General features: G+C 42.2%; 1 protein-coding gene and 1 pseudogene across 6 annotated transcripts in view; one reads left to right on the top strand and one right to left on the bottom strand.

Moving 5' to 3' along the window:
* The window catches only part of OTUD7B (OTU deubiquitinase 7B), a 64,347-nt gene that overhangs the window by 28,158 nt on the left and 12,280 nt on the right, over window positions 1-23,909 (top strand). Inside the window, exons 2-6 of one of the 6 annotated variants that reach the window (XM_066268077.1) lie at window positions 10,170-10,319; window positions 15,923-16,111; window positions 18,241-18,468; window positions 20,262-20,363; window positions 21,840-21,967. In XM_066268077.1, the coding sequence (XP_066124174.1) occupies window positions 10,235-10,319; window positions 15,923-16,111; window positions 18,241-18,468; window positions 20,262-20,363; window positions 21,840-21,967 (732 nt within the window). In that variant the 5' untranslated portion in view covers window positions 10,170-10,234. Of the gene's footprint in view, window positions 1-10,169; window positions 10,320-15,922; window positions 16,112-18,240; window positions 18,469-20,261; window positions 20,364-21,839; window positions 21,968-23,909 lie in introns of those variants that run through there. The other 5 variants (XM_066268079.1, XM_066268081.1, XM_066268080.1 and 2 more) reach the window with 5 other exon arrangements.
* Window positions 14,125-14,248, bottom strand: LOC136332602 (U4 spliceosomal RNA; annotated as a pseudogene).

The raw sequence follows: 23,909 nt of genomic DNA on the forward strand, positions 1-23,909 counted from the left end.
TTTGAGGGACCTTCTGGCAGAAGTTGCAACCAAGGGACCCCTTATTTACAACATTTTTCTTTAGGGCTCAAAAGAGTTGAAGGACACTGGAAAGGGAATGATGGAAACTGGATGCTGTCTGTATGTATGAAGATATGCCTTGGAAATGGTTGTAAGAGTTGGAGTTTGGGAGGAGTAGAGGGAGCTTTCGAAGGAGAGGTGGCAGGATTGTGTTGGGCACCAGTGAGGTGAAGCACAGAGTGTGTGGGAGGGAATTAGGTAGAAAGAAGGCAGCTGACATTGAGGACTTACTGTGTGCTGGGCACTGCCCCCAAAGGCACTACATATCTTGAGTCATAATCCTAACAAGAAACTGGAAATGCAGATATTTTTCCCATTTTATGCAAAGAAACATAGGCACAAATGGCTATATTATTACCCATGATTTGCACATGGGTAAGTAGTAGTAGATTGGGGATTTGAACCTAGATCTGTCTAAACTCAGAGCCAGGTCTCTCCGTGTGAGCTGAAAGAATTGAGCAGTGAGAGTGGATTCCTACACAGGAGGGCTGCCCGTCCTCTCTTGGTCCAGCTCCCTGGACCAGGTGTGGTACGGTGCCAGAGTCCGGTCTTGGGGGTCGGGTATGCTGGGTTCAGAAAAATCTGGTCCTACCACCTTTTTACCTCTGTAACCTTGGGTAGATTACCTTACCTTTGTGAGCTTTAGTGTCTTCAGCTATAATGTGGGGTTAATAATATAAACACACCTCTTACAGTTGTTTGGACATTCCAATGAAATGATGTCTAAAGCCTTTAACACATTACTTCATTTCACTTTTCTTTCTTTTAGACCCATGTTATTATTCCTGGGTTGTACCATTTAGTGATATATAGGTCTCTTTAAATATGGAATTTGGTCATATTTTCTTTATTCTAAGAAGGTTGTCTTTTGTTTGTTCACTTGGAAGGACCCATATTAACTAAAAACAATCTGTCAAGACAGTCTTTCATCTCTCCCTCCCACCTAATCAAGAATTGTGTGAAATTTTAAGGGTTTTTGTCCCTCCTCTTTCTCCTTGTCTGGATTCCTCTGGAGTGACATCATAGACATGGAGGAGTCTCTGACCTTCGAAAATTCTTCACAGTCTTGAATGTTGTGGTTTTCCAGTGCGTTTTGGGAGGAATTGGAGAGGACTCGGACACAGCTGAAATGCATCAGTGGAGCCAGGGGAGTGGGTATGGAGGGAGAATGTGGATGCTTTGGGAGATATTGTTGATGAGAGAATGTAGGGTCAGTAGTTTCTCAGGCATTTAAAATAGCTCTGTTATCTACAATCAATATTTAATTTTGGGTCATTTCTCTCTTTTTTACTAAATAGTTGGGCACTCAGAGCATGCAGACTGAGTTTAACATTAGTCTCAGCTAAACGATGTTTAGGAAGAGAAATATATTGCAAATAAAATATAACAATCTTAAGCAAATATCTTTTGGACTTGGCTATTTACGACATTGATTATCTGATTATCAGCAAATGCTGTGTGTGTGTGTGTGTGTGTGTGTGTGTGTGTGTGTGTGTGTGTGTGTTGGGGGATACCAGTACAAATACAGTTCAGTTCATCTGAACAGAAACTGAGTACCTACTGGGTACTTTGTTGCTAGAGATAGTGGGTGAACAAGACGGATTTGCTGCCCTCAAATTGCTCATGACTTTGTGGGGAGACGAACATATAAATAAACGCAAATACTGTACAGTGTGATAAATAATGTGATAGAGGTAGATAGAGTACAAGGTATAGCACCAAAGAGGAAGTGGGCAATTTAACTTGGGAGGCAAGAGAAGGTTTTGCAAATAAGGTAGTACTCAAGTTAGACTGAAAGAAGAGATAAAGAATTCATGCGCTAGATCAGGACTCATTCCAGGCAGAGAGAACAGCATGTGCAAAAGAACTGAAATTTGAAGTTCATAGTGTACTTGGGACCTGCCTACCAGTATGAGAAGTGGAATGATAAAGAGTGAATAAGGCTGGAGAGTTAGGTAGAGTCGAGCCTGAAGGATCTTACTTCTCATATATAGAAATTTGAATCCTAAACTTTAGTCAACGGGGACCCATTGCAGAATGTGGAGCAGTGGGATATGATGCTATCATGTTTGCATTTTGGATTGATCAGTCTCCACAAGTAACTACTGTGAATAATGGATAGAGGAAGAGGGAGAAATAGCTAACGGAAACTATTTCCTGGGGTCCAGATTATGATAACCCAAGAGAGAATAAAAGCGATGTAGTAAGTGGAAGGTGCTGGATGGCTTTGAGAACTTTTAAAGATAAAATTAGTAAAACTTAGTAAAAGACTATTAGTGAGTGAGGATGACATAGAGAAATCCAGGGTGGCTCCCAGGCTTGTGACTTAGGTGATTGTGGGGGTGATGGTACCATTTGCTAGAAGAGGCAGTACTGGAAGAGAAATAGTTTGAAAGGGTGGGGGACAGAGATGAGAGGATGAGCTCATGTTTTATGTGCTGAGTGTGAAGTGTGTGTGGGATCCCCAGGTGAAGTGTAAAGAGTTTGGGGCTGCAAATACATTTGGAGTCATCAGCATCTGGGTGCTCAGGAGCATGCATGAAATTTCTCATGGGGAAGATATAAAATGGGAGGATGGAAGGCCTGAGGTTAGAACTGTGGATGTACTGTAACCTTTGGTGATGGCAGAGGAGGAGGAGCCCACAATGGTGACCAAGGTGCAGAGCCAGAGGGGCAGGAAGAGTGGTCAGTAAGTTTTTTTTTTTTTTTTTTTTTACAGAGGCAGAGATAGACAGGGACAGACCGACAGGAACGGAGAGAGATGAGAAGCATCAATCATTAGTTTTGTTGCGCGTTGCGACTTCTTAGTTGTTCATTGATTGCTTTCTCACATGTGCCTTGACCGCGGGCCTTCAGCAGACGGAGTAACCCCTTGCTGGAGCCAGCGACCTTGGGTCCAAGCTGGTGAGCTTTTTGCTCAAGCCAGATGAGCCCGCGCTCAAGCTGGCGACCTCGGGGTCTCGAACCTGGGTCCTTCCACGTCCCAGTCCGACGCTCTATCCACTGTGCCACCACCTGGTCAGGCCTTTTTTTTTTTTTTTTATTAAGCTTTTTTATTTTTTATTTTTATTTATTCATTTTAGAGAGGAGAGGGAGAGCCAGAGAGAGAGAGAGAGAGAGAGAGAGAGAGAGAGGAGAGACAGAGAGAGAGAAGGGGGGGAGGAGCTGGAAGCATCAACTCCTATATGTGCCTTGACCAGGCAAGCCCAGGGTTTCGAACCGGCAACCTCAGCATTTCCAGGTCGACGCTTTATCCACTGCGCCACCACAGGTCAGGCCAGTATTAAATGCTACAAAGAGATCACTTAGATAAGCAATAAAGAGGACTGTGATGATCTTATCAATGTCAGTGTCATTTTCTCTCTTTTTTTAAACTTTATTTTTCCATTATAGTTAACATACAGTATTATGTTAGTTCCAGGTAAACAACGTGGTTAGAAATTTATATATCTTACAAATTGATCACCCCAATAAGTCTAGTACCTTTTGCATCATACATAGTTATTACAATTACAATATTATTCTCTATACTGTACTTTATATCCCTGTGACTGTCTTTTTTTTTTTTTTTTTTTTTTTCACTTTTCTGAAGCTGGAAACAGGGAGAGACAGTCAGACAGACTCCCGCATGCGCCCGACCGGGATCCACCCGGCACGCCCACCAGGGGCGATGCTCTGCCCACCAGGGGGCGATGCTCTGCCCATCCTGGGCGTCGCCATATTGCGACCAGAGCCACTCTAGCGCCTGAGGCAGAGGCCACAGAGCCATCCCCAGTGCCCGGGCCATCTTTGCTCCAATGGAGCCTCAGCTGCGGGAGGGGAAGAGAGAGACAGAGAGGAAAGCGCGGCGGAGGGGTGGAGAAGCAAATGGGTGCTTCTCCTGTGTGCCCTGGCCGGGAATCGAACCCGGGTCCTCCGCACGCTCTGTGACTGTCTTTATAACTAGAAATTTGTACTTAATCCCTCTCATCTTTTTTACCCATCTCCTAAACCCCTTCCCACCTGGTGACCATCAGTTTGTTCTGTGAGTTTGTTTCTGCTTTGTTTGTGTATTTTGTTTTTTAGAGTCTATATATAAGTGAATTCATATGGTATTTCTCTTTCTCTGTCTGGTTTATTTCACTCAGCATAATACCTGTAGGCCCATCATGTTGTGGCAATGGCAAGATTTCGTTTTTTTCATGGCCAAGTAACATTCCATTGTACATATGTATCACATCTTCTTTATTTATTCATCCATTGATGGACACCTAGGTTGCTTCCATATCTTGGCTATTGTAGATAATGCTACAGTGAACATAGGGGTGCATATATCATTTCAAATTAGTGTTTTGGATTTCTTTGGATAAATATTCCAGGAGTGGAATTGCTGGGTCATGTGGTAGTTAGATTTTTAATTTTTTGAGGAACCTCCATTCTCTTTCTCTAGAAGATCATTTTGGTAGGTTGAGGACTCAATATAAGGTGAGAAAGTAGCATCAGTGTGTTTCTGTTTTAGAGAGTTCTGCAGGGAAGAGGAGACCAGCAGCCAGCAGGTAAGGGCAGGGGAGATAATGTAAAGGAACTCTCATGCTTTGTTTTTTAATTTCTTCGGTGAAGTTGGAGGCAGAGTCATCTCCTGGGAGTAAGAGAGGTGATAAGCAGGAGGTTCAAGGAGAATGGTGAAGGTATGGGATAGTACTGAGAAGTCTGGTTGAGGTACTAAAGTCAAGCAAAAGAGAGCAGTGTTTCATTGAAGGGAATGGGACTGAATACCACTGACATAGTTGTATTGCTCTACAAGGTTATGTGAGCTTGTCTTGCTCAATAGCCCTATTTAGTAGCAGAGAAGTTGAATGTGGGATCTCTCTCCACATGGGCAGATGAAATAGAAGGATGAAGATCTAGGTTTTTATAGGTAAATAAGTGATCAGTCATTGGGTTCACGTTCAGTTAGGCAAAAAGGGACAAAGTGGAATCTATTCATTTTTTTCAGTCTTCACTGCTGTCATTCCTAGTCCAGCTCACCATCATCCCTTTTATAATAATATGCTAATCAGTTCTCCCTAAATCCAGTTGTGCTCCCTACAAACTGTTTTTCTCACTGCAAGTAGGGTAATTTTTTAAATAATTCAAGTCTGATTATGTCCTTCCCCTGCTTACAACCCCTCAGTGGCTTCTCACTGTGTTTAGAATAAAATCTCATGTTTAGTAGGGTCCCCCTAGGCCCTCTCTTCATCCTCAGTTTGCACCTTATCTTTCTCTTCCTCCCTGCCCGGGACATGTCCAGACATGTTTCCTCTGCTCAGAGCATTCTTTCTTTCCCAGTTTGTCTCCGTAGTTTCTACTCGTTCTTCTATTCTTTGGTGTAATATTACTTTCTTGGGAAAACTTTTCCTGTCCCTGTAACAGAAAACACTCCTCCCCTCACTCTTTCTTTAATACATTATTATTGTTTGTGAAATTTTCTGGGTTTTTAAATTTTTTCATACTAGAAGCTTTATGAGGATAGAGATTGTTCCTAATCCTGACCATGACTCCTAACACATAGTAGGCAATTCCGTGAATATTTGTTGAATTAATGAATAAGGTGGTTAAGGAATTGGCTCCCTCAGTCTGAGATGAGGATATCTTGAGGTGAGAGAGCATTGTAGCAGCGATGAGGAAAGGCTGGAAGGAGATGAGGTTGCAGCCAGGGTAAGATGTTGGGAGTTGAAGATTTAGGTAGAATGGTTTCAGGAGATGGCAGGATCTGGGACCAAGTTGTTGAAGTAGAGATGGAAATTTTTGCATTTGAAGAGATTGTGGAAGTCTAGGCAGAATTGTTAAATGGATTGTTTGAGTGGGTGTTAAAATTGCTGAGGAAAATGATAGGATTTTTTTTTTTTTTTTCATTTTTCTGAAGCTGGAAACAGGGAGAGACAGTCAGACTCCCGCATGCGCCCGACCGGGATCCACCCGGCACGCCCACCAGGGGCGACGCTCTGCCCACCAGGGGGCGATGCTCTGCCCATCCTGGGCGTCGCCATGTTGCGACCAGAGCCACTCTAGCACCTGGGGCAGAGGTCACAGAGCCATCCCCAGCGCCCGGGCCATCTTTGCTCCAATGGAGCCTTGGCTGCAGGAGGGGAAGAGAGAGACAGAGAGGAAAGCGCGGCGGAGGGGTGGAGAAGCAAATGGGCGCTTCTCCTGTGTGCCCTGGCCGGGAATCGAACCCGGGTCCTCCGCACGCTAGGCCGACGCTCTACCGCTGAGCCAACCGGCCAGGGCGAAAATGATAGGATTTAAAATGAGGAAAGTATAAGTCAGGTGTCTATGTCTTTAATAACTATGAGAGATAAGCACATCCCTTTCCTATTGCTGAATGAATTAAAAGGGTAAGAATCAGTATGGTTCTGGGAATCAGCAAAGCCCTAGTCCCTTCCTTGGGAGGCAGTGTAGTAGAGAGAACATGTGTTCAAAATATCCGGATTCAGACTTTGAGCAATTCACCTGGCTTTTCAAGCCTCATTTCTCTGTTGTGAATTGGGAATAATAAACCTAATGCAGGAGGTTTGTCATTAATGAATAAGATAGTGTTTTTTGAAAGTGCTTAATTCACTTGTTTTTTATTCTTATTGTTGCCATCAGTTCAAGAGGGCACAGAAGTAAAAATTGGGAGGAGAGAGGCTAAGATAGCAGCAGAGTCAGTTTGGAACAAGGTACCCGATTTCATTTATTCCACAATGTTGAGTTTGTACTATAAACATTTACAAATGAATGCAAGTGAAAGCAAGAACTGATATATAAGGAAGGATTTTGTAAAGCTCATTGGCTCAACACATTGCAGTGTGGATCCACAACAGATTTTTATTTATTTTCTTTTTTTTTTTTTTTTTTTTTTTTTTTTTTTTTTTTTTTTTTAATTTTTATTTATTCATTTTTTAGAGAGGAGAGAGAGACAGAGAGGGAGAGAGAGGAGAGAGAGACGGGGGGAGGAGCTGGAAGCATCAACTCCCATATGTGCCTTGACCAGGCAAGCCCAGGGTTTCGAACCAGCGACCTCAGCATTTCCAGGTCGACGCTTTATCCACTGCGCCACCACAGGTCAGGCAGCAGATTTTTATTTAAAGGAATGCTTAGTTTAATCATTTCTGTGAAAATTTCATCCTTCCCAGGAGTAGATTTTATTGTTGTAGAGAACAGAACAAGGACCATTATGTGGAAGTTATAGGTTGGGGAGGGCTGGTGATTCAGTTTAGAAAAGCATTTCCTAATAATTAGAGCTGTCTAACAATAAAATGGACATGCTGGCAAAGGAATGAGTTCTTCATCAAAGCTCGTATTCATGTTGAGACTGGATAGATTGATCTGTCAGATACAATAGAAGGAAGGCTTCTTGCATGGGGGCGACATTGGATTAAATAATTGCTGAAGTCTTTTCCTATCAGAAGATTGGAAGGTTTTGACTCCAATTGAGATTTGTCTAAATACCATTCAGTGAACAACTATTGGCATGCTTCTTCTGTTTCATTTGAAAGTTTGAAAGCCAGCCTTTTGTGTTCTTTTTTCCCTTCCTGTGTGCTGACACAGAGCCAAAGACTGTGTGTTTCAGTCATTGCCTTGGATTGTCCCATTTGGAATTTGAGAAGCTCCAAGCAGGTATTGGTGGTGATGTAACAAAAGCAGCTGTTCTCACCTGTTGGGTGGGTTAGGGTGGAGTCAATGGCACACACCTGCAGACATCAAATACAAGACTGTGCTGCCAAAAAGTATGATTGAGTGCTTTAAATTTTTGAGCAAGTCATTCTAGATAATGTTGGACTGCTAAATTATTATTTTTTTATATTTTTTGAAAAGAAGGACCTTTGTTGGCATATGAGATCTATGATGGCTTGACAGCGATGGTTTTCATTGGCTTCGCTCCCTCAGAAGCATCTGGCTGCTTATTGTGTATTTCCCACATTCTTTCAGAAGGTTATCAAAGTGGCTTTACTAAGTTCCTTTGCATTTTCTTTTTTAGAAGATTGAAATTTATTTTCAAGCATGCTTTTGGACTATTCTGTGCATTTAAGTATTGATAGTTTGGCCTGCTACCATCTCCTATGACCTAAGACAGTGACTCAAATGGACCTAGAAAAGGAATTCTTATCAGTATTAGGGGTGGGAGAAAGCATTCACCCATCTGTGAATTCTGAAGGAATTTAATTCTTAAGTATTGAATGTAAGGAACTAATTAATTTTATAACATTATGAATTTGAGGTATCTTAGGCCAAAAGTTCTTTATGGATTTATAGCCTTTTCTGACAATCATGATATTGAAATGATAATTCATAGACCGAAAGAGAAGTTAAGGATTATAGTTTATGAGGTGGTAGTGAACTGATGAAGTTCATTTTTTAAATCTGGAAACAGTCTTAGAAGTCATTGAATCCAAGTCTAGCATACACAAGAGGCAACTGAAACCCTGTAAGTAATTTGACAAAAGTCACCAGCTAATACATATAGATGTAGGTAAAAATCATAAGCTAGGAGGATCCAGAAGTAGTGACAGTACAGGTAATATCTCTTTAAGAAAGAGAAGTCCTAAAATTTTGAGAGATGGTCCAGGGCCAGGGAAGGCCCTTAGAAAATAGAGGAGCCATATGAAGTATGAAACACCCTAGAATTTCTGATCTGCTAAGTTAAGCTTCAAATTGATTGGTTTGGTGGTGGCTGACATGGAGGTTCACCTAATCCTTTATTCATCAGACATCGATTGACTGCCTGCAGTATTTAGATGCTGTGCTAGATGTTGGAGTGGCAAATAGGATGCAAATATGTCCTGGCATGTGTGGATCTCTTGTGCTATGGGGACTGGACATGAGAATACTTTCTATTTGCCGCCTCTCTCTCATAGAACAACTCAGTGTTACAAGTTAGTGACCTCTACTGGGCTTATAACCCACAAATGATTGCCTTAATATTTCTAAGGAATGCAGAAAATCAGGGTAGATCATACCGCTAAACAGGCAAGGGTGGTATGAAGAAAAAGTATCTGAGAGTCACCCCTAGATTTAGATTGTTTAGGAGGAGATGTTTCTGAAGAGACAGTCATCTGAGTCACCATTACCTTTGAGAATTCTACTTTTGCCTTCCCCAAAAGGCAGGGGTTGGTGGCTGTGATCGGGCAGGTGTGTAATGGTCACTTTCGGAGCAGTCCTCTTCTACAGAGAGCTGTAAACAACCTGTGTGATACGGCACAAGTTGGTTGGGTTGTTCCTCACTGTGTTATTGCTTCCTCAGCTGGGACAGCTAACTTCAGAGGAATGTGGATTGGTGCCAGGCTGTCAGTCAGGGACATAGTTCCTGCCAAAGTCACGTCTGATAGAAGGGATTATTTTTCAGGAGAATTTATTTGGCAATTGTTTGTCCTGGGTGGAGTTGGTGGACAAAGATTGACTTTTTTTAGGAACCTTTGGGATCTCTACTTTGCTTTGCATAATAGCTTATGGTTTTATTTTGAGTTTTTCTAGCTGTCAGTTTGCTCCTCCCATTTCCTCAGCTAGCATTAGAAGAGTGATCAGTGTAAAGTTATTTAGTGTTTAGTGTTCATTCATTCATTCATTCATTCATTCAGCAGATACTTAACTGAGGGCCAGTGTGCCAAGTACTGCAAAGTGCCAAATGATGCTTGCTGGCCACAGGTTAGTAAACAGGATACTCAAGCTCCTTGCTTTTAAGAAACTTTCATATTAGAGGAGGCTATATAGTAACTAATTTAAAATGATTTCAGAGTGTATCAAATGCTAGGAAGGAAATAAACAAGGTGCTGTGTTAGAGAATAATATAGGTGTGGGGGTCTTCAGGGTGGTAGCCTGCTCCCTTCCATTAGTTTGCATAAGCAAACTGATGGGTAGAAATGTAAGACTGTAGAAAGGAAGGGGGAGAGCATTATTTGGAGTGGTATTATGATTCTGTGGTTAATGTAGTGAAGAAATTAATATTAATGAGGAATTAGGAAACTAAATGTTATTCTTCATAATAAATTCAGCTGAAATGAATGAGCTGGGATGGTTAGTTTCCCCATTTGGTTAGGAACCTGCTGAAATGGGGCTGTGATCATCCCCTTCAAGTGTAATGTGAGCCTTATGTGTTTATTTCTTCCCAGGTAGAGGCCTACATTGTGATCTATGTTCTCCCAACATTCGCTGCCTGAAAGTACTTAATGAGCACATGACCCTGGACATGGATGCTGTCCTGTCGGATTTTGTTCGTTCCACAGGAGCTGAGCCAGGGTTGGCCCGAGACCTCCTGGAAGGTAAGAGTCACTGGGGAGAATGAAAAGAAAGTAAAATGTGATCTGTGTTCAGACGATTTGGAACATTTAAGGTGATCAGAAAGATTTTTTGTTATGGTAGGCCTTAACATTTAAGTTACTTCTAATAATCTACTCTGTGTAGATTTTAAAATTACCCACCATAATTTTTAAAATGCAAAATCCTCTTGTCACCTTAAATTTTTTTAGGGTAGCTTTCTCTACTACCAATTTATACTCAGGCACTGCAAGTAAAAATATTAGTTTTCTAAACACAAAACTAGATCTTTAAGACTTCTTTACATATAAATGACTTTTGGATTTTCATATTTAGGCTCATCCATAGTTGTGGTTTTTTTCCTTTCCTACTTTGTTTGGGTAATTCTGTGTAGAGTGAATTAATTTTAAGTTTCCATTTTGCTATTTCCATTTACTTATATATGTACATACACTTACGTTTATTTATTTATTTATTTATTTATTTTTTTCTGAAGCTGGAAACGGGGAGAGACAGTCAGACAGACTCCCGCATGCACCCGACTGTGATCCACCCGGCATGCCCACCAGGGGTGACGCTCTGCCCACCAGGGAGCAATGCTCTGCCCCTCCGGGGCGTTGCTCTGTTGCGACCAGAGCCACTCTAGCGCCTGGGGCAGAGGCCGAGGAGCCATCCCCAGTGCCCAGGCCATCTTTGCTCCAATGGAGCCTCGGCTGCGGGAGGGGAAGAGAGAGACAGAGAGGAAGGAGAGGGGGAGGGGTGGAGAAGCAAATGGGTGCTTCTCCTGTGTGCCCTGGCCGGGAATCGAACCCGGGACTTCTGCACGCCAGGCCGACGCTCTACCACTGAGCCAACTGGCCAGGGCCTACACTTACGTTTAAATGTTCTGGATTTAAGGTCCTTAAGGCTTAGAATCATGCAGTGTGGGATTCTTTGGAGTCATTATTTAGCAGATACGCTTTTTGATGATGAAAATATATAATGATGCAAATAGATAAGCCTATGGGGAAAGGGGCAAGTTCTTAATATTACATGGGTAATTTTTTAGATTATCAACTTTTAGAAAGGTGTGACAATTTGACATTTGCTTAGCTACCTGTGATTAGAGGCTTAGTTTGGAAATGGAAAATGAGGGTTGAAATTCCCGGTATTACAATGTTAAAACTGAGGTTCAGAGATAGTAAGTAGAATTTGAACCTAGGCAATCTGGTTTCAGAGTTTGGCTCTTAAGAATTATATTACAAATTAATGCTTGAGCATTTTCTTTCATATCACACACACACACACACACACACGCGCTTTGAAAGAAATGCTCTTGAAGTGTAAGAGAGAAATCAAAATTAGTGCAGAAAGGACTTCCTGAGGAAATAACATGTGAGCCGAACCTAGAAGGATGTGTAGGAGTAGCAAGACAAAGGGGTGTAGAAGAGAGTGCTTATGTGGAAGAAGTAGCTTATACAAGGACCTAAGGTGAAAGAGAGTTTGGCACATTGGAAAAATGTGAGTGAGGTAGAAAGACTGGTGCAAGAAGAATAGGAAGCTGGTCAGATAGGCGGGAAACAGAATATAGCCATGGTCACGAATTTAAATTTCATTCTTTTTTTCAATGGGAAGCTGATGAAGGATTTTAACCATGGTAGTGACATCAGTGGTTTTGAGTTTTTGACAGTGTGCTGGTTGAAGGCTATGGATGGTGGGAAGGTGGTCAGAGAAGAAGGGGTAAAATCAGTTAAGAATGTTGCTGTACATTGTTTATAATAGCCAAGATCTAGAAACATAGAAACAGCCCAAGTATCTCAGTGGATGAGTGGATTAAAAAGCTGGTGTACATATACACAATGGAATACTACACAGCCATGGAAAAGAAGGAAATCTTACCTATTGCAGTAGCATGGATGGACCTAGAGACTATTATGCTGAGTGAAATAAGCCAGGCAGAGAAAGACAAATATCATATAATCTCACGTATATGTAGAATCTAAGGAACAAAGTGAACTGAGGAGTGGAATAGAGGCAGAGGCAGGGTCACAGGGACCAGAGGGAACGGAGATGAGGGGATGGGATCAGAGAAGGTGAAGGGATTAGTGAAATTATATATACATAACACAGAGATACAGATCACAGGACAGCAAATCCCAGAGGGGAGGGGGAAGGGAGTTAGGGTGAGGGGGGCAAAAGGGTTGTAAATAGGGACATGAGGGAGGGGGGGTGAGGGTGTTAAATTCATTACGACACTTGAATCCATGTTAACACAAATTAAAAATAATAATAATAATTAAAAAAGAATAGTGCTGTAGTTGAGGTGACAAATGGTGGTGACTTGAGCTGCATTGGTAGCAACAGAGTGAGAGGTGGATGGATTTAGATATAATTTAGAAAGGGAGTCAAATGACCTGTCATTTTCTCTCTATTTTTCTTTCTGTCTTGTACTTTTTCTGTAAAAGTTAACTCTGGTTGCAGTGAATAAATTTGAGAGAGGAGAGTTTAGGATTAGAGAGACTAGAGAGCCCCTCTCAAAAGATCAAAGACCAGGTGAAGATTATGAAAACTTGAGTTAGGACAGTGATAATAGAAATAGACAAGAAAGGATAGATTTGAGAGATGTTTCAGGTATACTAAACCACCCTGAGGATTGAGCAGGTAAGTGAGGGAGGAGGGGGAATGGGGTCTGAGGAATAGTGAGGAGCTGAAGGTAGCTGAAGTTTCTGCCTAGAGGGATTGCGGTGTTATTGTTGATTTAGGGAATACAGGAGGAGGAGGGGCAATAGTGAGTTTGGGGAGGGAAGATGATAGACATTCAGTTTTGGTCATTTAGGAGGACCTGATTATAAGGAGTTTAGCAGACAGTTGGAAATATAGATCTAGTGTTCAAGACAGATGTCATTCATTCATTCATTCATTAATTTAGGACAAAAGTTCTCCATTCTTCAGAAAATACTTCTTGAGTACCTACTGTTTGCCAGGATCTAGATACTTGAACAAAACAAAAGTCAATATCCTTAGAGAGTGATAAAGACATCCTTATAGTGGTAAAGATAGTCAATAAATAACCCTGGCCAACTGCTTAGTGGTAGAGTGTTGGCTGGGCACTTGGATGTCCTGGGTTTGATTCTGGTCAGGGCACACAGGAGAAGCTACCATCTGCTTCTCTTCCCACCTCCCCCTTTCCCCCTCTATCTCGCTCTCTCTTCTCCCACAGCCATGGCTCTATTGGTTCGGGTGTATCGGCGCTGGGGCTGAGGATGGCTCCATGGAGCCTCTCCCTCAGGTCCTAAAAATAGCTTGGTTGGGAGCATGGCCCCAGATAGGAAGAGCATTGGCCCCTGACGGGGGGGCGGGATTGCTAGGTGGATCCCGGTCGGGGCGCTTGTGGGAGTCTATCTCCTCCCCTCCTCTCATTTGGAAAAGAAGAAAAGTCAATAAATAATAAACACAATAACCAAATAAATTATAAAGTGTATTATAAGTGTTACAGAAAATGGTAAAGGGAATGATTTTTAACTGTAGTCAGGGTAGGCCTTATTAAGGCTGTGACATTTGAGCAAATAACTGAAGGAGGTGAGGAGTTGTCTGCGTACATTGGGGAATAGCAGTGGGAATGGTGAGCAGAAAGGCTGTAGGCAGGAGCAGTCTTGAGCAGGTTCTAGGAACATCAAAGAGGCCAGTATGACTGAAGCAGAGTGATCAGGGGGAGTTGGAACAAATGGTGAATGTAACGGTTCAGAAATAAATTCAGCATACTTGGATAATTAATACAGCTTAACTAGAGAATTATAATAAGAAAGAAACATAACAACAACAGCATTAAATGCATGTATATGCTTTCTGTATACCAAGTGCTCATCTAAGTGCTTTCAGTTCACTTAATTTTCAATTAGCAATAATTCGCCTCGGATAAACCTCATTGGCTATGATACTGCCACTGTGCAAAGCTAGTTCACTTAATTTTCATAACAACCCGATATGATATCTCCACTTTCATAGCCATGGAAATTGAAGTACAAAAAAAGGCTAGAGAAATAGATCAGGTTTTATAGAAAACCTTGAATGTCACACAAAAGAGCCTAGGCTTTATTCCATAGACAGTGGTAAGTCAGTAAAGATTATCATTATGGCCTGACCAGGCAGTGGCACAGTGGATAGAGCGTTGGACTGGGACGCAGAGGACCCAAGTTTGAAACCCTATGATTGCCAGCTTGAGCATGAGCTCATCTGGTTTGAGCAAGGCTCACCAGCTTGAACCCTAGCTTGCTGGCTTGAGCAGGGAGTCGCTCGCCCTGCTGCGCCCCTCCCTCCTCCGTCAGGGCACATGTGAGAAAGTAATCAGTGAACAACTAAGGTGCCACAACAAAGAATTGATGCTTCTCATCTCTCTTCCTGTCTGTCTGTTCCTATTTGTCCCTCCCTCTGTCTCTATCAAAGAAAAAAAAAAAGATTATCATTATGGCCTGACCTGTGGTGGCGCAGTGAATAGAATGTCGACTTAGAACCCTGAGATCACTGTTCAAAACTTGGACTTGCCCTATCCAGGCACACACGAGAAACAGCTATGCGTTTATGCTTCTTGCTCCACCCCCCACAAATAAAATAAAATATTTTTTAAAAAAAGATTGTTATGAAATTGAAATGATCAGAACTGTACTTTAGAAAGAGTAGTCTCGTGAAATTCTTTAAAGTGGATTACAGGTAGGACACTAGGTGATAGGAGTTGAATTAAGGTGGTAGCAGATGGAACGGAACAGAACAGAAGAAGTGTGAACAATTATGCAATGTGTTATTTATTTAGTAATTTAACTGGAGAAAGCAAGAAAATCCACTTATGACAAATCTATCTTTTAGGGTCTTCAGTAGAGCAGCGATGATTAAATTTGGTGGGGAGTTAATTCCTTTTGATAATCTGATGACAGCTAGTAGCTCTTTCTTTAGAGAAATACACATTCCTTAACTTTGTATACAATTTCAGATGGCTTAGGATACTCTCGAAGACACCTAGGTTCAGAACCCTCTCGGTCTCGGAATTAGGAGCCTGGGTTTGAGTCCTGCTGGGCCCTAGTGCAAACTACCTGTGACTTTGAGCAAGTCACTCTTATTTCTTTAGGGTTCATATTCTTTATATGTAAAATGAGGTTACTAGGTCTCTGAAGGGCCCTTTCTTTTTTTTATTTATTTATTTATTTTTATTTTTTTATTTTATTTATTCATTTTAGAGAGGAGAGAGAGAGGAGAGAGAGACAGGGGGGAGGAGCTGGAAGCATCAACTCCCATATGTGCCTTGACCAGGCAAGCCCAGGGTTTTGAACCGGCGACCTCAGCATTTCCAGATCGACGCTTTATCCACTGCACCACCACAGGTCAGGCTGAAGGGCCCTTTCAGTACAGAGAGACAGTCTCTGTGCTTGTGGAGCTTAGCTAGGAAGTAGACAATAAGTAAACAAATTGTATTTTAGATAGGAGTGGTATGAAGAAAAAGCAGAGTAGGAAAGGAGAATGACTGAAGTGTGCGTGAGTGTGTATTTTGATGGGACGGTTAGAGTGACTGTGTAGTGTCTTTCCTCCGGTTCCCTAGCCTCTGAGTGCCCAGTTCACTTTCTGCATTGTCTCCTGACAGGAAAGAATTGGGATGTGAGTGCTGCCCTCAGTGATTTTGAACAGCTGCGTCAGGTCCATGCTGGGAACCTGCCCCAGCCCTTTAGTGAAGGGAGCGGTGCCTGCAGGACTTCCGAGAAAGGGTTTTCTGATAGAGAGTCTGCTCGCCCTCCCCGACCTCCCCTACAGCGGCAGGATGACATCGTTCAAGGTACTGGAGTGACTGAGGAGTGTTTCTGTAGAGGGAGTAGAAGGGAAGGGCGGGACTGCTAAGTGGAGTCAGGTCAGAGGTGGCCTCAATCTGTCCAGGTGCTGGAGCCCCTCACTGTCACTCTGCATCTTGAGTGTTATCCTGAATAAAGCCCTTCTTCAGATGCTCTGAAAAAATAGGCCCTGGCCGGTTGGCTCAGTGGTAGAGCATCGGCCTGGTGTGCAGAAGTCCCAGGTTCAATTCCCGGCCAGGGCACACAGGAGAGGCGCCCATCTGCTTCTCCACCCCTCCCCCTCTCCTTCCTCTCTGTCTCTCTCTTCCCCTCCCGCAGCCGAGGCTCCACTGGAGCAAAAGATGGCCCAGGTGCTGGGGATGGCTCCTTGGCCTCTGCCCCAGGTGCTAGAGTGGCTCTGGTCACGACAGAGCGACGCCCCAGAGGGGCAGAGCGTCGCCCCCTGGTGGGCGTGCCCAGCGGATCCCGGTTGGGCGCATGTGGGAGTCTGTCTGACTGTCCCTCCCGTTTCCAGCTTCAGAAAAATACAAAAAATACCAAAAAAAAAAAAAAAAAATAGAGGAAGGAGAATACAATCTAATTGTTGAGATAAGGTCCACATTAAGATAGAATTTGAAGGGTCACTACCACCTACTTCTTTGGAGGCCATTCTGTTAATATTGTCAGCATCTACCAAAATTTAAAAATGCATTATATACTCTGACTCAGCAATTTCATTTCTAGAAATCTATCATATGTTTGTGTGCGCGGGCGCATGTGTGTCTAGGGGTGTGTGTGTGTGTGTGTATGTATGTATAAATACTTAAATATTTTCAAACCTATCTTGTTCATAGCCTGGGGATTGCCTGAATATATATCCTTTAAATACATATGTACATATATACATACATACATACATACATAAACACAAATATATTTAGTGTAAAGTTTGAAAACAGCTTTTAATGTCCATTAATAGAGGAGTGGTTAAAGAAATCGTGATCATCCATATTGTGGAGTATTCTGCAGCCATTAGAATTAGGTAGAACTTGATGTGCTATTTTGGAAAAATCTCAAATCTATTGTGAAAGGTAAGATGCAGGATATATGTTCCTGTTTACATTTTAAAATTCTTTCAAAAGCTCTATGTGTTTTTTGTGCATAAAAAGTTCTAGAAGGATATAAAAGGTTGCCTTTGGGGAACAGGAACTTTGAATGAGAGGGAGATTTCTTTGTAATACTTTGTACCTTTTGATAGTATTTTGATTTTTTACCATGGGCATGGAGAAATTATTAAATACCTAAAAAGAGTTTTAAAAACTAACATCATATAAAATAACTTTTAGACAAGTCTTGACTTAATTTGTACACCATCTTTGGCAAAAAATGAATTAAGTAAAAACTGCTATGCAACACATTTTTTAGCTTTTTTTATATAATCTTTATATAACTTAAACCATGCAAGTGAATTATAATAATGCACTGAGCAAATTATGACCACAATGGGCTATCTCATTGTAAGTGCCGTGTATTCAAAATAAATGAAATCATTTGAGGCACTGTCTATATTACTGTCTTCCTCTGTAGCATATTAAGTAAGAATTGACTGTACCTATAAATTTCTAATAAATATGAGTATCATTAAAAGTTGTAGTAAATACTGTCAGTAAATGTTATTGATGATAGGTAAGGAAGTTCCTAAATGTGTGAGATTTTTCACTAATTTTCTATAATGGAAATCCTTTTTTATTTTCTCCAAGACCCTCAAATTATTAGAGAGATTATTTGAGTCAATCCAGCCAAATGGAGCCCCGTTTCCTTTATTCCCTCTTCTTCCCACCAGATAGTGACCAACTTGCCAAATGCATGGGTCCCTATTATGTTGGGAAATGAGAGTGGAAAAAGACAGAGCCATGGGGAGAGGAAATTCAGGCAAATTTCCAAAAGGGTAGAGGAATGTATACTTGGTGTTAATGTGAGTGCACAAAAATACCACTTTCTGAATTTCTCCCATTGTATTTGGCTTGAGAAAGAGGGTTGTGGTATTTGTTAGCCAGTGAGACTCAGTTTTTCCCTGAGTGGAAAGTTCTCTGAATGAGCTGTGTATATTCTAAGGTGACTCCATTTCTCATTGCAGAAAAACGCCTGTCTAGGGGCATCTCCCACGCCAGCTCCAGCATTGTTTCTCTGGCCCGGTCTCATGTCTCCTCCAATGGTGGGGGTGGGGGGAGCAGTGAGCACCCCCTGGAAATGCCCGTCTGTGCCTTCCAGCTTCCTGATCTCACTGTGTACAATGAAGACTTCCGCAGCTTCATAGAGAGAGACCTCATTGAACAGTCCATGCTGGTTGCCTTGGAACAGGCAGGTCAGTGAGTGCTTCCTTTTCCATGCTCTTCCCTCTGCTCTCTACCTACAGACAGCCACACATGGGGCTGGGCTTGACCAGTAAGTAGCCTCCAGTCTGGGTGTGTGGTCTGATTACAGGAAAAGTCAGCAGTCAGATAAACATGCACTGAGCTAGGTGCTTCTTCAGGTTAAAGAAAGGACACAAGTTAGATACTGTCCTCTAGAAATTTCCTGTTTGATGGAAGGGAAGCCAGATATACCCATGAAAGGCCTAGGAATTAATACTTAAAAATTAATTCATGGAGGCCCTGGCCGGTTGGCTCAGTGGTAGAGCATCGGCCTGGCGTGCAGAAGTCCCGGGTTCGATTCCCAGCCAGGGTACACAGGAGAAGCGCTCATCTGCTTCTCCACCCCTCCCCCTCTCCTTCCTCTCTGTCTCTCTCTTCTCCTCCCAAGGTTCCACTGGAGCAAAGATGGCTGGGCACTGGGGATGGCTCCTCGGCCTCTGCCCCAGGCGCTCGAGTGGCTCTGGTCTTGAGTGGCGCCCTGGAGGGGCAGAGCGTCGCCCCCTGGTGGGCGTGCCAGGTGGATCCCGGTTGGGCGCATGCGGGAGTCTGACTGTCTCCCCGTTTCCGGCTTCAGAAAAAAAAAAAAAAATTAATTCATGGAAACAATATAGTTGAATTGTAGTTGGCTCTGGAGCACCTTGTGAACAGAAAGAACCAGTTCTGTAGACAATGCACAATGGTGATTAATCTGAAAGTCGCATTTATATATATACGCTTTAGATTTGTTTACCTTAGCAATTGTGTTTATCTTAAATTATTGTTAAAATTAGTTCATATGATGGGGTGAGATAGCTGGAGTTCTGGGAAAGCTAGTTAGGTATTAAAAACCTCCCATGGAAGGATTGAGTGTGAAGGGTGCGGGCATGGAAAGAAATCTTTTTCATTTTGTACCCTTCTGTACTAACTGTATGCATTGGTTTATTGTTCTTTTTTTTAAAAGTTAAGTTATCTGGTGAGATTATAGGCCAGTGTTTCTCTCTGTAGACTCTTCAGTAATTAAAGAAAACTTTTAAGCATCATTCATAAAATATGTTCCTCGTGTAAATAATGGATTGGCAATTATAGGATAACTACAGAATTGGGTGTTCTATGTACTTTGTCTTATTGTTCATGTCTTTAAAGTCATACCATATACATGCTGACATGTGGACTGTCATATATGCAGATGATACTTGCATGACACTTTTGAACATGTGCTTGGGGTTGTTTTTCTTTTATTGATGATGGATTTATGCTGAGTTCTGTTGCTGCAATATTTACTAATCTGGCCAGAGCAAAGGAATCAGACCAAGTAGCCAATACAGATTTCAGCCAATGACTTTGGCCTCATCATCTAACCCAGGGTTGCTCAGCCTTAGCACTGTTGACATTTAGGACCAGATCATTTTTTCTTGTGTGAGCTGCCTTGTGCATTGTATTGTGTTTAGCAGCTTCTCTGGCCTCTACCCACTAGATGCCAGTAGGATCCCTCTAATCAGTTGTGACAGCCAGACATATTTTCAGATATTGCCAAATGTCTCCTTGGGGACAAAGTTGTCCTCACTTTAAGAACCACCGATCTTACTGGTTGTGCTCACCAGATTCTAATCAACTAGTTATAAATGAAGAAGATATAAAGAGTAATAACATGATGGTTTTATTCTGGTAAACTTCCGAGAAGGGCGAATTTGGAATCGGTTTTAAAAATAGAGAAGTGGGAAAAGCTTATGGGTAATCTGTTCTTCTTTTCTTCCTGTTTCTATAGGGCGTTTGAACTGGTGGGTGAGTGTAGACCCCACTTGTCAGAGGCTGCTTCCCTTGGCAACTACTGGAGATGGAAACTGTCTCCTGCACGCAGCCTCTCTTGGTGAGTCTTGGAAGTGGCTGTCCACTCCCTCATAGAAAGGAATCAGTAGAGTTAAATGTCATATGCAGGACTTAATCCAACCAACTGTGATCATAGGCAGAAGTGATGGTTCACAGCAAGGATATGTGTGTGTGCGTGTGTGTGCGTGTGCGTGTGTGTATGTGTGTGTTGGTACAGGAGGAGAAGGTTTTTAGTCTTACTCAGAAATCACATGGAGCCTGACCAGGCGGTGGCGCAGTGGATAGAGCGTCAGACTGGGATGCAGAGGATCCAGGTTCAAGGCCCCGAGGTCGCCAGCTTGAGCTCGGGCTCATCTGGTTTGAGCAAAAGCTCACCAGCTTGGACCCAAGGTCTCTGGCTCCAGCAAGGGGTTACTCGGTCTGCTGAAGGCCCGCGGTCAAGGCACATATGAGAAAGCAATCAATGAACAGCTAAGGTGTTGCAACGCGCAATGAAAAACTAACGATTGATGCTTCTCATCTCTCCATTCCTGTCTGTCCCTGTCTATCCCTCTCTCTGACTCACTCTCTGTCTCTGTAAAAAATAAAAAAAGGTGTAAAATGTTCTTCTTTAAAAAAAAAAAAAGAAATCACATGGAGAACACAGAATTATCATGGGTCCCATTCTGACAGCCCTCAGAAGTAATAAGCAGCAGAAAGCAAGCAATACATAGTTGTGTGTGTGTGTGTGTGTATATAATTCTACTTAATATTCCTTTTTTTGGTATATTAAAAGGATGTTTTCATCAGTCCTTTATAATTTATAATTCAGTATATTATTTACCTTAGCTTAAAAAATGTCCCCATTCGCCTGACCAGGCGGTGGCGCAGTGAATAGAGCATTGAACTGGGATGCAGAGGACCCCGGTTCAAGACCCCGAGGTCTTGGCTTGAGTACAGGCTTATCTGGTTTGAGCAAAGCTCACCAGCTTGGACCCAAGGTCGCTGGCTTGAGCAAGAGTTTACTCGGTCTGCTGTAGCCCCCGGTCAAGGCACATATCAGAGAACAGTCAATGAACAACTAAGGTGCCACAATAAAGAATTGATGATTGATGCTTCTCATCTCTCTCTGTTCCTGTCTGTCTGTCCCTATCTATCCCTCTCTCTGACTCTGTCTCTGTAAAAAAAGAAAAAAAATCCCCATTCTTAAACCATCCCTCAAGCTTTGATGCTGCTTGTCATGTGCCCAGCCTGTCTTATCTGCTACTACCCTGTTTAGTTTGTTACACTTGCATCAGGAGTAAGGGCTTCCTGTCAGGAGTTTGTAGGATGTAGTATATCCTACACTTTCAAGTTTCTGAACCTCCAGAGTAGGAACATCTTTTATTTCAAAAGAACCTTTCCTCTAAGTCACAGATGGGTTTCTTTGAACTTGGGCTTCACCCTGAGTTCCTTCATGCCAGAGTCTGTGTATCAATATTAATAAGTGGAGGTGAGTCATGGTAAGATGTCTTACCATTAGGTTTCCTTGCCGCAGGGATGTGGGGTTTCCATGATCGGGACTTGATGCTGCGGAAAGCTTTGTATGCGCTGATGGAAAAGGGAGCTGAGAAGGAAGCACTAAAACGACGCTGGAGGTGGCAGCAAACACAGCAGAATAAAGAGGTGAGGGAGCCCCTTGTTTTCCAAAGTTTAGCAGGGAAATGCCCAGTGCCTGCCATAGGAAGTATCTCCTGGTGCTTACTTAGGTCCTCCTATGTTCCTGGAAATTATAGACAATGCAGATAACACCATAGGGTATGAATGCCTTTCACTATAGCCCTGAGTACTGGTGTGGGGAAGCCGAGACCTATCGAGGGAATGTCTAACTGGTTTTTACCTGATAGACACTCAATAAGTCTTCCGTGGCAATCTTTTGCAAAATGAGATATGACAAGTCCATAGGATTTCTGTATTGTTTTGATTTTATTGCTTATAATAAGACTAGACTGTGTAGAAAAAAAATGCTTAAAAAATATTTTTGGCCATATATACCAGTGGTCCCCAACCCCCGGGCCACAGACCAGTACCAGTCAGTGGGCCATTTGGTACCGGTCTGCAGAGAAAGAATAAATAACTTACATTATTTCCGTTTTATTTATATTTAAGTCTGAACGATGTTTTATTTTTAAAAAATGACCAGATTCCCTCTGTTACATCCATCTAAGACTCACTCTTGACGCTTGTCTCGGTCATGTGATACATTTATCCATCCCACCCTAAAGGCCGGTCCGTGAAAATATTTTCTGACATTAAACTGGTCCGTGGCCCAAAAAAGGTTGGGGACCACTGATATATACCATTTATTTTTCAAATACTTAGTTTGTCTTAAAAATTGAAAAGCATGCCTGTTAAATTGAGTTTGAGTGGTATTTCTCAGAGGTTTAGCAAATGTTATAGCTGCTTTTTTACAGAAAGTAAAAATGGACTGCTTGTATTTTCCATCCCTATAGCAGGGGTGGGGCAAACAATGGCCCATGAGCCAAATCCCACCAACTGTTTTTGTGAAAAACAAACAAACAAACAACAAATAAATTTTATTGGAACACAGCCCCGCCCATTCATTTACATGGGTATGTTTATGTAAGCACTTTCCTGCTGCAGCAGCAGGACAGAGTAGCTGGGTATGACCTACAGAGACTAACAGGGTTACTATCTATCTGCATCTTGATAGAAAAAGCTTACCCATCCCTTTCCTTTAATACTTACAATAACATTTATATAAAGACAATGGGTCTCCCTATTTCCTTTTCCCCTAGTTCTGTCTTCTGTGTTATCTCCTGCTCTTTGGGTGTATCTGTTTTTTGCCATGTGTGTGGCTGGATGTTTATGGCATTAATGTGGAAATATCTTCTCAGAAACTTACCTTTTTCTTTCCATCGTCTTTCTTTTCTTGTTCTATCAGAGCTGGCCATATATAGAACTAAGATTTCTTAGTTTTAGTCATTAGAATTTTATATATCCTGAACATTTAAAATATGTAAGTAGAATATGTTCTATTTCTTTCTCAAAAAAAAAGAAGCCATTGTTAACTTATGATAATATTAAGATCTGAATCCTATCTTTGATCAGCATCTGCCCTCAAAGATTCCTCAGGAAAGGAGATACACTGGACAAGGACAAGTAAACAGCAAGTGCTGTGTCCCACCCACCCCGGCACTCTGGTGAGCTGGCCTGGGCCTTGTGGAGACCTTCACTTGCCTGAGCTGGAGCCAGCTCAGAGTTTGCCTTCTTCACACAACCTGAACCTTAGATTTGACCCTCCGGAGATGAGGAAAGGCAAAACGAGAGCGCTAATTATTAAGTAGAAGTGACAGTAACAATCAGAATAGGTGTGCCCAATTCCAGCTGTTGAGCTATTATAGTTATTATTTTAAATGTGGGGTTAGATTATGGTGTTACTTAGAGAGGAAACCCAGAAATACCCAATTTCTGTCCTTTGGTCAGCCACATATTCCCTCAAAGTCTCCAGTGAAAATACATTCCTAGAGAGTAGTGGCTATCAAAGGAACACTACCAAAGGAACATTCTTTTACTGGACACATTTAATTTAAAGTTACATACTAGC

Source organism: Saccopteryx bilineata, chromosome 3 (genome assembly GCF_036850765.1).
Source record: "Saccopteryx bilineata isolate mSacBil1 chromosome 3, mSacBil1_pri_phased_curated, whole genome shotgun sequence".
In the NCBI taxonomy this organism is placed as follows: Eukaryota; Metazoa; Chordata; class Mammalia; order Chiroptera; family Emballonuridae; genus Saccopteryx; species Saccopteryx bilineata.